The sequence below is a fragment of the Phocoena phocoena genome, chromosome 19 (genome assembly GCF_963924675.1).
Source record: "Phocoena phocoena chromosome 19, mPhoPho1.1, whole genome shotgun sequence".
NCBI lineage: Eukaryota > Metazoa > Chordata > Mammalia > Artiodactyla > Phocoenidae > Phocoena > Phocoena phocoena.
Window position 1 is genome coordinate 19,740,495 of NC_089237.1, and position 13,794 is coordinate 19,754,288.

Below are 13,794 nucleotides of genomic sequence, written 5' to 3' on the forward strand. Positions count from 1 at the left end.
GGTCCACGTGGAATGGGGGCTGGGGAGGCTGAGCTGGCGGGGTGGGAGTGGGGGGAAGGGGTGTGGAATTGGAGGAGGAGGGCCTGGCTGATAGCTTTAGAGTACGAGGAAAGCACAAAGCCCTCCAGATTTTCCCCCACCCGTACCCTGGGGCTGAGAGACCTGGGAGGGGTAGGGAAGTTCCGGAAAGTTGGGAAGGTCGGAGCCGACTTAAAAAAAAAGTTCAGTCTTTTTTCTGGAGCCCCCCGGGTCCTAAAGCCGGACTGAAGCATCCCTTGTTTCTTTGGCTGGCAACCCCAAATCTAGGTCTCTCCAGGTGGCTGGTGAGGCTCCAGAATCGGAGGGGTATCTCAGTGCTCCCTCCCACCCCTTCTGCCCCAGGGACGGCCTCTCCAGGGACGGGCTGCTTTGTCCTGCAAAAGCTGGACTGCCAGAGGACTTTCTGACGTGGGGATGGAGATCGAGTGGGAGGTGGTGAGAGTGGAGGATGTGCAGGGTAAAACCGGGGGTGTGCTTCCCCGTCGCGGGCTGGGGGGACACTTGCAGGAACCTTTTCGGGGCTGGGAGTGGGGAGTGAGCAGAAGGACCGCTCTGATGGAAGAGCAGGTTCCAGGGCTTGGGTAAAGTAGAGTGAGGTGGCACTTCCCTCAATTTCTCTGTATTAAGGTCTCGGGGGCGGGGGGGGGGGGGGGGGGACTGTCTTTGTGTGGGAGGGGCTTTCTGGGCTCCGCATCCCTGCGGGAACTGTTCCTCCACCCTCTCACCATCTGCCAAGGGGAGGACCCCCAAGGGCAGGAGATCGGAGACTCAGGATAGTGTTGGCTTTCTTAAAAGAGTGGAGACACAGCCCTCGGCCCCTCGGGGGATCTGACTCAAGCCACGACCCCGCCTCGCTGCCCCTGGTACCAGGCGCTAAGACCCAGCGGGCGCGCCGGCCAGTCCCGGGCCCCTGAGCCCGCCAGCCTGCCGGGCAGCTGGGCCGGGACGCCAGCTCGCGGAGGGAAGAGACAGCGGCGCGGAGGGGGCTATGGGTCGGGCGGCGTGGGGGCTGCTGTGGCTGCTGCTGGGCAGCGCCGGGGCACAGTACGAGAAGTACAGCTTCCGGGGCTTCCCGCCCGAGGACCTGATGCCCCTGGCCGCGGCCTACGGGCACGCGCTGGAGCAGTACGAGGGCGAGAGCTGGCGCGAGAGCGCGCGCTACCTCGAGGCCGCGCTGCGGCTGCACCGGCTGCTGCGGGACAGCGAGGCCTTCTGCCACGCCAACTGCAGCGGCCCCGCGCCGCCCGCCGCCGCGCCCCCCGGGCCCGCGCCCCCCGGCCCCGACGGCGGCCGCGGCGACGAGTGGGCCCGCGAGCTGCGGCTCTTCGGCCACGTCCTGGAGCGCGCCGCCTGCTTGCGGCGCTGCAAGCGTTCGCTGCCCGCCTTCCAGGTGCCCTACCCGCCGCGCCAGCTGCTGCGCGACTTCCAGAGCCGCCTGCCCTACCAGTACCTGCACTACGCGCAGTTCAAGGTGCGCGCAGCCGGCGGCGCCTCCTAGTCGGGTCTGGGGGAGTGCGGCTCCTCGCGTGTGCTCGGGGCTGCGGGCTCTGGCCCTGCTGACCGGCCCTGTCCCCACGCCGCAGGCGAACCGGCTGGAGAAAGCGGTGGCCGCGGCCTACACCTTCCTTCAGAGGAACCCGAAGCACGAGCTCACCGCCAAGTATCTCAACTACTATCGCGGGCTGCTGGACGCCGCCGACGAGCCCCTCACGGACTTGGAGGCCCAGCCCTATGAGGTGGGGTGCCAGGGTAGGGCCAGCCCTGACGCAATTCCCTGAGTCCCCCATAGGGCCCGTGGGGGAGGGGAGGTGTGGGGGTCCCCTTCACCCCTGTGCCGCGTCCCCTGCCCCTAGGCCGTGTTCCTCCGGGCTGTGAAGCTCTACAACAGCGGAGATTTCCGTAGCAGCACCGAGGACATGGAGCGGGCCCTGGCCGAGTACATGGCCGTCTTTGCCCGGTGTCTGGCTGGCTGCGAGGGGGCCCACGAGCAGGTGGACTTCAAGGACTTCTATCCAGCCATAGCAGGTATCCACCCCGGTGGGCATCCCTTTCATCCGCAGGGCCCTGCTTCCCAGAACTTCTAAGGCACCTTAACACAAATATTCATTCCATGCATATTTATGGAGCGCCTACTAAGTGCCTGGGAGGCGGACAGGCATAAGGTGTTATCCCTACCCTCAGACCCTTCAGTCGGCGTTGGCTGAGAGGGACCAACAGAACACCTGCCACTGGGTGCAGAGGGCTGCAGTAGGGAGTGTCCAAGGTGCTGGGCATCGGTGCAGAGAGGAGGTGACATCCCAAAAGGGTCTGGGGAGGTTGGGTTCATGGGCCTTCCAGGCAGAGAGCAACGCAGGTGCAAAGTTGCTGAGGTGGGAAACGACCCAGCATGTGTGTGCAGAAAGCAGTCTGTGGCCAGAAATCACACCTAGTCTGGGGGATCCCTAAGGTCGGAGTCCCTCAGCAGGGGCAGAAGGGACTGTCCTGAGCTTCTCTCTTTGGGCTTCAGTCCCACCTCCAGGCCTCACCTGCCAACCTCCCAGTGTGCCCTGGCTTCCTCTGGCTTTGGGGTGGTGGGTGAGCTGTGGGGGAGATAAGTCAGCCCAGGCCACTGTAGGCTTCCGCAGCATCCCTTGTCCCTCGACTGTCTCGTGGGATCAGCAGGCAGAGCTGGGACTGGAAGCCATCGGCCGTCATCCCCATCAGCGGGATGGAGCTCTTCAGTACACCAGCTCCTCACCGCTGCCACCCCCACCCCCAGATCTCTTTGCAGAATCCCTGCAGTGCAAGGTGGACTGTGAGGCCAACTTGACCCCCAACGTGGGCGGCTACTTCGTGGAGAAGTTCGTGGCCACCATGTATCACTACCTGCAGTTTGCCTACTACAAGTGTGAGCCTCCTGGGGGGCTTGTGGTGGGGGAGAGCACTGCACTGGGAATGAAGCCGAGCCAGAACTGAGGACCCTTGGTGATGGGAGGGAAGGCTGGGGGTGGCAAGGCAGGTGAGAAGCTTGTGGCGGGGAACAGAGAGCAGCCTCAGGGGAGAATGCCAGGGCCTCTTGGGTAAATGACTAGATAGTCAACAACTGCACAGCACCTGATAGTTTACAAAGCCCTGCCACATCTGTTTATCTCACTTGGTCCTCTCACAAGCAACCGGTAGCTGGCGTTACTGGACCCATTTTTCAGATGAGGAAGCCGAGGCTCACAGAGGGTAAGGGGCCATTAGTTAACATGGCTAATAAAAAGTAGCACCAGCACTTAAGGCTGTCCTCACTTACGGGGGGATTCCGGCATCAGCCGGGGCTAAGATGGTCAATCTCCAGGGTTTCTGCAATGCAGAGATGCCAAGATTCAGACAGGCTGGAGTTGGAGAGGAGGAGCTGAAGACCAAGGGCCAGGAGACACATGTGTTCTAGTTGGCAAACAGGTTGAGGGCTGGGCCACCGGCTTCTGGTTCCCCAGTGCCATCGTTCTCCAGCTGTGTGAGCTCAAGCAGTTTACCTGACCTCTCTGTGCCTCAGACTTCTTATCTGTAAAATGGGGACGACAGTAACAGTGAGGCTTAAATGAGTTACATGGGGCATAAGGTAAGTGCCCAATACATTCTAGCTTGTATTATTATTGGGTGGGGTGAGGCGCCCAACAGGTATTCTGGGAGGCAGCTGGGGAACCAGGGGCACTGGACTCAATTGGGAGATAGGGGTGGGTTAGTTGAGGGTTATCCCTGAAGGTGGGGAAGTGCCAGGGCCACTACTCACTCCTGTCCTGCCTGCAGTGAACGACGTGCGCCAGGCCGCCCGCAGTGCCGCCAGCTACATGCTCTTTGACCCCGAAGACAATGTCATGCAGCAAAACCTGGTGTATTATCGCTTCCACAGGGCCCGCTGGGGCCTGGAGGAGGAGGACTTCCAGCCCAGGGAGGTGGGCATTGCTGAGGCATTCTCAGGATATGCGATTTGATTAAAACAAACAAACAAACAAACAAACAAACCTGGTTTCCTCCAGAGGCAGGGTGAGAAATAAAGAGAAAGAATTTGGGTTGTAGTTGGAGTCCTAGGTTCAAACCTAGCAGCTGTGTGGTCCTGGGAATACTACTGGCCTTTTCTGAATCTGTTGCCTCACCTGCAAAATGGGGGTGGAACAGCCTACGTCTCCAGCACAGTGCCTGGCATGTGGGAGGTAAAAAATATCTGTCCCTGCCTGCTCCCTTCCCCACTCTCACCATGCTCACTGCTGGCCTTTGCCCTCCTTCCCCAGGGACCCCGTAACCTGGACCAACTGAGGAACCCCTTGGAATTCTAGGGCAAGACTGGCAAATATGGGACACGTGGTACCACTCCCGACTTCCTTGTCAGTAGCAGACATTGCGAATCGATTTAGGCACTCATTCTCACTGAGCCCTCAGAATCCTTCTTAACCCGGCGCTTCAAGCAGCTGTGACTTTTCGACCAGCATGTGAACTGATACCTGTACCCTGCTCCTCGAGCTGTGAAAGGGTCAGAGGGCCCAGATCCTAGGAGCTCTGGCTCCTCTACCATCTGGCAGCAGGGCCTGGCTCACCTCACTTTCCTTCCCTCCTCCCAGGAGGCCAGGCTCTACCACAACCAGACAGCTGAGCTTCGGGAGCTGCTGGAGTTTGCGCACATGTACCTGCAGTCAGATGACGAGGTAAGTGGCCCCTTGTCCTCCTGGCTTGGGTGGCGATGGACACCCCTTGATCCTCTTCCTGGGGCCGCCGTGCCAAATCTCAGCCTCAGCTCGTGGCAGTCAGCCATTGTGAAGCAGAGGGATTTCACCTGTCCCTTGTTTGCACCTGCCCTCTCCCCACTCCGTGTCCTCACACCCCCCTTCTCTACATGTCTGAATCTCGCTTCTCCTGGGCCCAGCTCTGGTGGCGCCTCCTCCAGAAGCCCTTGCTGTACGTCCTGGCTCTGTCTGCTGGGCTTGCAGTGCCTACTCTGACCGTCTGTGCCTCCCTGGACCGGAGTTACTTACAGCCCTGTCTGTCTCACCCCACCCCTTTCTCCAGCTAGTCTCCTAGAGGACTGGGCTCCAGGACAGGGACCAGGTTATTCCCAGCTCTCCCATAGCACCTGGCACAGAGCTGGCCCTCAGAAACTGGGCTTGAATGAACCAGTGAGTGAATGAATGAACACAGGACGCCAGGAAGGAAGGACCACAGTGTGTTATTACATTGATTCTAAATGAGGGTTTGAGAGCCTGAATTCTCTGAGGTGTTGCCGCCCAGCGTTTATTTATCCATCCCCGCCATTGTTCATGCACCCATGCCCCCCCTCATCAAACAGGGGGCCAGGTCTGCACAGTGAGCCCCCAGGCTTTGGTGCTTACCAGACTTGGCTCCACCATTTCCCAGTTGGATAGCCTCCAGGCAAGTGTTAGGTAACCCTCTAACTTCCATTTCTTCATCCATGGAATGGAGAGAATAATGGCCATCTTACACCGCTGTGGTGGGAGTTCAACGAGATCTAGTATGTAAATCACTTATTGTAGAGCTGGCGCACGTAGGTGCTCAGGGGGTGGTAGCCATTTTGATTACTGTTATTTGTTGCTTGCTGTTTGCCAGACACCGTGCTTGGGGCTGTGGTAGATTGAGGTAAGGCACAGTCCCTCGCCCAATCAGATCACCGTTAGTTCAGTGCAGTGGGAGAAGTCAGCATGGGGCACTGGACGAGGCCTCCAGACCCAGCCAGGGTCATCGGCAAGGGCCGCATCCTGGAGCTGACGCCTGATGTTGGAGGGATAAACAAAAGCTATCCAAGCACAGGGGAGTAAAGGTGTTCCTGGCCAGGAGACAGCACGAGCAGACAGTCTTCATGGACTAGCAGTGTTGCCTGTGTATTTACGCTTAAAAGGTGGGCTGTGGAGAGGAAGAACGTTACACCAACCCTGAAGCTCTGCCGGTGGAGCCCCATGCATCAGTTCATTGAGGGGGCAGTTTGGGAACTGGACTTAGGGAGAAACCCTCCAGTTATTCCTGTGTGAGGTCTTGAGTGTGACTGGGAAGGAGGGGTTTGGGACCAAGATGGGATGGGAGGGCCCCTTGGCCAGGAAGGGAGCCGATCTGGGTTTGTGCCTGCTATGACCTGGTTTATCCTCCCATCCTGGGGCTGCTCTAGATGGAGCTGAAGGAGACAGAACCGCCCGTGGAGCCTGAGGAGCCCCCGTCTGATGCCGAGTTTGAAGGGGAGGGCGACTACGAGGAAAGCATCTATGCTGACTGGTGGCAGGAGCCAGATGCCAAGGGCGACGAGGCTGAGGCCGGTCAGCGACTTGAATCCTGGTGGAGGGGCGGGGATGCAGCCTGGGCCGGACGTTAGGGACAGGAGGATCCAAGCACTGGGCTGCAGAGGCTGTGGAGTAGCTGTGCTGGGTGCTGGCACCCCTCTTCTGGGGGCTTCCGGCCTGTTAGCAACCCCTGTCCCACCTGGTAGAGGGGTGGGGGTGACATCCTTCCTGGAGCAGGGACCAGCTGAGACCTGTTCCTGGGGACCCTCACTCCTGCCTGCGCCACCTCCCCGAGGACAGCACCCAGAAACCTGTTGGGGATGGGAGGCTAACCCCAATGCTCTCTCCTTTCATTTTTCAGAGCCGGAGCCTGAACTAGCATAAGAAGAGGGCCCCTGGCACCCCTCAAGAGCTTTGGGAAGCCCGGGCCCAGTGGCACCACCCCCACCAGCTTGGGCAGCAACAACAACTATTTATTAAACATGTAAATGGACATAGCTGGCCAGGCCCCGTCCTGTCCCAGCTGTGAGCACTGCTCCCCAGACCCCTCTTGCCTCCTCTCTGGGTCTCTGGACCACCGGAAGATGGTGCCGCAGCCGCGGCCGGCCTGTCCTCCTCCCGGTGTCCTCCCCACCCAGTGGGGCAGTCTCCTGGAGGAGAAGATGCTAGCTCTTCCTAGTCGGGGTCTCAAGCTGCATTGCAGACACAGCAGCGGGGCAGCTGGCATCGCGAAGAGCACTGGACCAGGAGTCCAGCGGTTCCTGGCACATTGGCCGTTGGTGCTCAATAAACATTTCTTGTTGAATGACTCACAGCATTGGGGTCCAGACTCCCCTGGGCAGGTCCTTCCCTCCCTCCCTCTGCACCCATCTCCCCTCATCAGTAAATGTGGAGACAGGTGAGGGGTCACAGTTTGGCCTCTGTGGATGGACCCTGGGTGTTTGCAACTACGAGGAGCATCAGCCTGCCGTTGCAATCGGCCGCTAGGGGGCGTGAGGATGCAGTTCTGCCTGAGTCCTGGCAAGATGGTGGTTTCAGATTTCTAAGGTGGTATGTCCTGTATCTTCCTAGTTCAGCATCGCTTCCCTCAGGGAATGTGGGGAGGGGGGGGCCAAGGACACTTACTTCCGGTTTTTGCTTTCCAAGCGTTTACTGAGAGCAAGCATGCCCTGCGCTGCCCTCTCTGCCCATTCTCCCATTCATTCCACGGCAGGGAACAGACCCTTAGTGGCCAGAGGAACCCTAGGGATACGGCTTGATAACATGAGACTTTGTGGTGGCAGTGGGACTGCCAGACCATCTTGCCCAATCTTGCATTGGCTCTGGGGGGGGCAGAGAATTGGGAGGTGGCTACCACCCACCCTGTGATTCCCCCCCACTTCATGTTCCCGAGCAGGGAAGTAGGGGCAAAAGGGGTCTGTCTGGGGAGGGACACCGGGCTAGGGCCAGCCAGGTGACAGTTCTGGCCCACTGCCCACATTTCTGTTCTCCCAGCGGTAGGGTGGTGGAGGACCTTTCTCCTCTTACTGGAAGGTGGAGCGAAAGCTGGTAAGCCCAGTTCTCACCGTCCACACCCCTGCCCAGATGTGCCAGCTGACGTGGCCTGGGCCCTGCCCATCACTGTGTCCAGGAGGACTCCCTGCCCCACCCCATGCCCTTCTCCTGGGCCTTTGGTGAAGATGGAGAAAGGAAGGACAGAGGCGGAGTGTGGAGCACGGGCGGGGTCAAAGCTGGGGACGCCGGTGACCTCACTGCTCCCTTCCTCCCGTAGGTGGGTCTGCAGTGGCAGCGTCTCCAAAGAGCTCCCAGGTACCAGGGCGGCCCTGCCCCACCCCACCCCTCTCAAGCTGCTGTGTTGTCAGCTTCCACCGAGGCCCCGCCCCCTGTTTCTGGGAGGGGCTGCCCTCCGGGGCTGGCCCTCCGGAGGGTGAGGAGTGGGGACGCGCTCCAGCATGCCTGCATGAGTAGGAGCTCTGGAATCTGGACCGCTGGGTTTGAGTCTGAAAGCGCCTGTGTGCGGGAGCGAGAAGGCCTGTGTGCCTGTGTGTTGGTGTAGATGTGAGCGAGTGCCTGCGTGCACGTGTCTGAGAATGTCCGTGGCAGCGTCGTGGGCGAAAGTGCGGGTTTGCGCATGCGTCCCTGAGGGTGCGCGCATTCGTGACCCTAACCCTAGAATATGTGATTGTACTCAACGCTTATGTATTGGGCACCTACGAGCCGGGTACGTCGCAGGTGTTGGGCATACAATAGTGGGCAAAGCAAGCCAAGCACCCCCTGCCTTCCTGGAGCTTGCATTCCAGCGGGGAGACAGGCAATAAACAAATGTTATAATGAATGAGTTATCTGGCTATGTTAACATAAGTGCGTTGGAAAAATAGAGCAGGGTGAGAGGATCGGGAGAACAGGGCGGGAATGGGGGTACGGTTTAAGAAGTGTGTTAGGGCTTCCCTGGTGGCACAGTGGTTGAGAGTCCGCCTGCCTGCCGATGCACGGGACACGGGTTCGTGCCCCAGTCCGGGAAGATCCCACATGCCACGGAGTGGCTGGGCCCCCGGAGCCTGTGCTCCGCAACAGGAGAGGCCACAATAGTGAGAGGCCCGCGTACCAAAAAAATAATTAAAAATTTTAAAAAGTGTGTTTAAAAAAAAAAGAAGTGTGTTGATGTGTGTGTCCAAGTGTGCATCTGAGGGTGAGGGTGTGTGTGTGTATGTGTGCGCGTGCGCGCGTGTGTCCTGGGAACAGAAGGCCGCCCCTCTCTAGGTACTCACCCCGGCGTTAACCCAGGCCCTCCCCTTCCAGTGGGCCTTACTCAGCTTCTCCATCCCTGGCAGCCACCAGCCACTCCCACCTGTCTCTGATGTCAGTGTCTCCCCATTGCCCGGCCAGCTCCCCAAACCGGTGAGATCGCGTTCTAGCGAGTCCCAGCGAGTCCCAGCGTGGGCCCTCTGGGGCCCTCCAGCCCATTCTCCCAAGCCCACCCAGCCCAGACGCCTTCACCTCCTCCACGTCTCTGTCTCACTCGGTCCTCTCCTTACCCAGCTCCCAGCTACCCACCCAGCACCTCAGCAGCCCTAGCATCTGTAGCAAAATGGCTAGAAGGTTAGAGACAGCCAAAAGGGCACTGGGGATGATGACCTCACACAACAGAGCCAGACTCAGATGTCACAGAGGTATCCTGGATCCAGAAAGACCCCGTCCCAAGCAAAGCATCACTGCTACAATGTATTGAATACCTACTGTGTGCCGGGCACTTGGCAGGTGCTTTACAGCCTTCAAAACAGTCTTCCGGTTCCTGGACTTCCCTGGCGGTCCGGTGGTTAACACTCCTTGCTTCCACTGCAGGGGGCAAGGGTTTGATCCCTGGTCCAGGAACTAAGGTCCCGCATGCCACGCGGCCAAAACAAACAAAAAACAGTCTTGCAACATAGATATCAATTCCCTTCTGCCACAGGTGAGGCTGAGGAATGAGAGCAACCTGTCCAAGGTTCCTCAAGGTGGGGGGTGCCTGAGCTGGGTTTGAAACATTTCTCCTTAAATCCATGATAGTCAGAGAAGGGAGAGAGCAGAGAACACCGTGATCTCCTCTCTCTGGTCCCCGGAGCTGGCTTTGTCCCTTTATGCTGTCAGCTGGGGCTGGGGAGAGGAAGGTGAGGACCAGATGTGGAGACAAAGCCCACACATTGCCACAGCTCACCAAGGGAGGCAGAGAGTTCCAGAAGGGAGGGAGGGAAGGAGGAAGGGTAGGGAGGAAGGGGAGGAAGGGGAGGAAGGGCAGGCAGTCAAGCCTCACTCTCAGGCCTGATTCCATAGCCCAGTCCCACTTCCTGCTGTTGGCTCCCTGGGATTGGACCAGAGGTTAGAGGGCCTGGGGACAGACTCGCTGGGGTCATTTAGACCAGCCTTTTCTTGAATCCTGAGAGGTGATGGCCAATAGAGGCAGGGGAGGGAGGGTCCTATGGGATTCCCCCAAATTCTTGTAAATTCCAGAGGAAGAAATTCCCCGCTTAGGTTTGAGAACTAGTTCTTGAAGTCTCACCCTAGTGTTCTCCTCCTCAGGGAGAGTACTGTCCCCCTGACTCGCGCTCCTGTGTCAGAAAGCTGTGTCCAGTTGGCACTGGGGCCAACCTCATAAGCTTACTGGGGGAGTCCTGGCAGCCACAGGGCCCAAGCCCTGTGCAGCTTCCCCACTCAGGGGCCTTCATCCAGGCCTCCTCTTGCAGCTTCTCTCCAAGGATGGCTCCAGCAGATGGCCCCAAATTCATGGATGGGGAAACTGAGGCCCAGAGAGACTAGATTGGGCTCCCAGGGCTGCATGATAAAACTCCAAGATGACTTGGGGATTAGATGGGAGTATGCTGAGTGCTGGGGCTGCCCACTGGAGCCAGCCCGAGCCCACACTGGGGACACATCACCCCATAATCACCACCTGCCTGGGTGCCAGCTGGCGCCGGGGTGCCTGCAGAACATCTCTTCTGACCCCCAAAAAGCCCTTGCGGTGGGAGCACCTTTCCTGCCCATAACTCAGGTGGAGAAACTGAGGTAAAAGGAGGACATGGCTGCTTGTTTACCCCCCCCCCCCCGCCCCATATACTTGATCCTCTGAATCTGTGGAAGAACTCACTAAGGTATGTCCCTTGGTAAAGAAGAGGCCAAAAAAATAAATAAATAAATAAAAGAAGAGGCCAAGAGAACTTGACATTTTCTATTTGGGGTCATCTTTTCAGCTTTCCTTTAACAAAAAGAGTGCTGTGTTATGTTCCTGGAGCAAAGTAAGTGGTGGCCATTTGAGATTCTTTCCTTTTGAGCATTTGGCTAAATCCTGGTGGCTTTCCTGGAGGAGGAGGCTAGGAAGGAGTGAGGTTCAGACAATCTAACTGGGGAGTCTGGCCTCTTTTCCTGGCCCTGGGTGGGTGTGGGAAGCCGGGGGTCTTTCTGGAGGTCTCACAGCCATGAAGGAGATAACATAAATTTTTTGTTATCTCCAAGTGAGGTTATACACACAGTTACAGAGACACAGGAATGAAGTCAGAAAATGCTTGTCATGTAACTTTAACCTTTAGCATAATTATTTTGATAACCGTTTTTTTTTGGTAATACCTTGATATCCTCAAAAATGGAAATGTCCCTGGCCTTGGAGCTCCTCCCCGGCGGCCCCCAGCACATACTTTGGATGGAGCTGGCTTCACAGCCGGGTCCAGGCTTCACCCGCCCCCACTCTCCCTGCCCCTCCCCCTCACTACTTCCAGGTTCTCTGCTGGGGCCATAAATTATCCATGAGCTGTACGTTGGCTGCTTCTTCAACTGCAGGCTGAAGTGCTGATGAAATATTCAAGGATCTCAACTCTCAAATTCCCTGGTGGCCGCAGGATGGGACTAGGGAAGCTGGGATTAATGTACAAGGCTAGGGGCCTCCAAACCTTGGCCCTAGTTCCCACCGAGGTGGAGTCCAGGTCAGGGAGACCGGGAAGGCCAGTGCGCGGGAGGAGGTGGGGGAAGGGTCTCTTTGCATAATCGATGGCAGTGGGTCTGTGTAGGGCCCTCGCCGGCTTAGAGGGTTTAGAGGAAGTGAGGGAAGGTACTGATTTAGTCCCCGAGGAGGGCCGGCCGGCCCCGGGCTGCCCCACCCCTCCCCCCTGCCTTGGCTCTCTAATCCGGAGGTTTGCCTGAAGTCACACCTCCAGCTGACTTCTCCCAAGGTTGGTTCTCATCTGCCCCCCTCCCCCCAACTGCCAGCAGTTTGCTTGTGTGACCTTGGGGAAGTTCCTCTCCTAGCTCCAAATTCAGTGTCCCCAAATATACAAGGAAGGGGGCTCTTATTAGTGAGTACTCCTCCCTCTTCCCAAGGATTCTCAACAGGTGGGAGAGAAACTCCTGCCGTGTGTGCGTGTGCGCGCGCGCTGACACGCATGTACGCATGCGGGCCGGGGAGGGGTGGCCTCTCGGTGGGAAGAGTACCTGTCGGGGCAGGCGTCGCCCCTGGCTTGTTGGGGGAGGGAGGGGCAGGCAGGCAGGCTGGCAAGGCGGGTGGGGCCCCAGCTGTGTAAGCCTGTGAGTGGAGTCGCCCAGGCCAGGAACTGGAAGCGGGGTGACTCAAGCGGCAAGGCCTCGTCCCCTCCCTTCCCCCAACCCACTCAGGACGGGGAGAAGGTTGCTCAGAGACCCAGGGAGACCCAGCTCCAGAATAGAATCCTGATGCTTGGGGCCCTGCCTTTTGGGCTCCTGAAGCCCTGAAATCGTACTTTGGGACGGTTGAGGTAGGTGAGGGGGGAGGAGGGGGCCGCTCGGAGATGGACATTCTCTGGAGAGGTCCTGACCCTCCTCCAGCCTTTCCGTCCACCACCACTGGCCCCTGGTATCTCGCCCTGGCCCGTGCTATTTCTGGCCCATCCTATCTCTGTTTTCTTGTCTCCCTGTTTTCCCTTTGACATTCCATCCCCGCCCACACACCTCGCCTCGCTGGGAAGTGTGGCTGGAGCTACCTCTGCTATTAAGAGCCCTCCCCAGGCCGGCTGGGCACACACCCACTGGGCCAGGCCGTGGGCAGCCTCTGGCCTTGAGGTTCCTCCCCTTGGACAAAGGCGAGCAAAAATGGCAGGAGCACACCCACCCTCACCTCTGGGGCCTTGCACCATCCTGCCCTGTTCCCACTCCTGGCGATGCTTGGGCCCGCTCCAGCCAGAGCATTTGGGAGACTCTTCTGTAGCCAATGTCCTCTCCCCAGGCCTGAAGGGGTCACCCTGAGCAAGTCCCCTCACCCAAACGCCAGGGGCAGTGGAAAGGGGCAGCAGTGCAAACGGAGTTGCACAGACATAGATCTACGTAAGTTACAAGTCAAGCTAACTGTTCAAAGGTACACCTTATTACTAACAAGGACCTACCGTATAGCACAGGGAGCTCTACTAATTTTGTGATAACCTATATGAGAAAAGAATCTGAAGAAGAATGAATATATGTATATGTGTAACCGAATCACTATGCTGTACACCTGAACCTAACAAAACACTGTAAATCAACTGTCATCCAAAAAAAAGAAAAAATGGATACGTGAAAATGCTTAGAGAAAATGCTGGAAATATACACAACAACATATGAACAGCGAGTATTTAACTATGATGGGAATATAGCTGATTCTTTTTCATTTTTTATACTTAACATGTTTTGTAATAAGGAAGAGAAGAATAAATGTTCTTTTGTTAAAAAAAAAAAAACATACACCTTGCCAAGTATACCTCCACCGTGACCTGAAAGCCAGGCTGGAATTCAGACCTCTGACTCCTTCTCAGAACATGGAAGCCTGCAGAAAACTTCTCCCTGACCCCCAGCCCCGGGCCATCTCCCCTCCCCTTCGCAGCCTTGGCTTCCCCCACACCACAAAGGGCCTCCAGCATGTGGGTGCAGGCACTGCAGCTTGTCCCCGCTGTGTGCATCCCTTTCCCATAACTGCCCCTTGTAGCCCCTTGGCCTACTGTGCTCACACCATGCACGGTGCTGCTATGTGAACAGGAGAAAG

General features: G+C 57.8%; 1 protein-coding gene across 1 annotated transcript; it reads left to right on the top strand.

Annotated features, from left to right (window-relative positions):
• Positions 1-580: 580 nt before the first annotated feature.
• Positions 581-7,098, top strand: P3H4 (prolyl 3-hydroxylase family member 4 (inactive)). The gene is made up of 8 exons (XM_065897051.1): positions 581-1,510; positions 1,623-1,775; positions 1,893-2,064; positions 2,798-2,926; positions 3,814-3,959; positions 4,623-4,706; positions 6,176-6,320; positions 6,646-7,098. The coding sequence occupies exons 1-8, from the start codon at positions 1,028-1,030 to the stop codon at positions 6,666-6,668; spliced, it is 1,335 nt and encodes a 444-aa protein (XP_065753123.1). The 5' UTR covers positions 581-1,027; the 3' UTR covers positions 6,669-7,098.
• The last annotated feature ends 6,696 nt before the right edge of the window (positions 7,099-13,794 follow it).

Excerpts from the sequence above, each read along its gene's own strand:
- P3H4 (XM_065897051.1), top strand. The coding sequence starts at position 1,028 with ATGGGTCGGGCGGCGTGGGGGCTGCTGTGGCTGCTGCTGGGCAGCGCC. Across the intron at positions 1,776-1,892 it reads TGGAGGCCCAGCCCTATGAG|GCCGTGTTCCTCCGGGCTGT; the intron begins GTGGGGTGCCAG and ends CCCTGCCCCTAG. Across the intron at positions 2,065-2,797 it reads CTTCTATCCAGCCATAGCAG|ATCTCTTTGCAGAATCCCTG; the intron begins GTATCCACCCCG and ends CCCCACCCCCAG.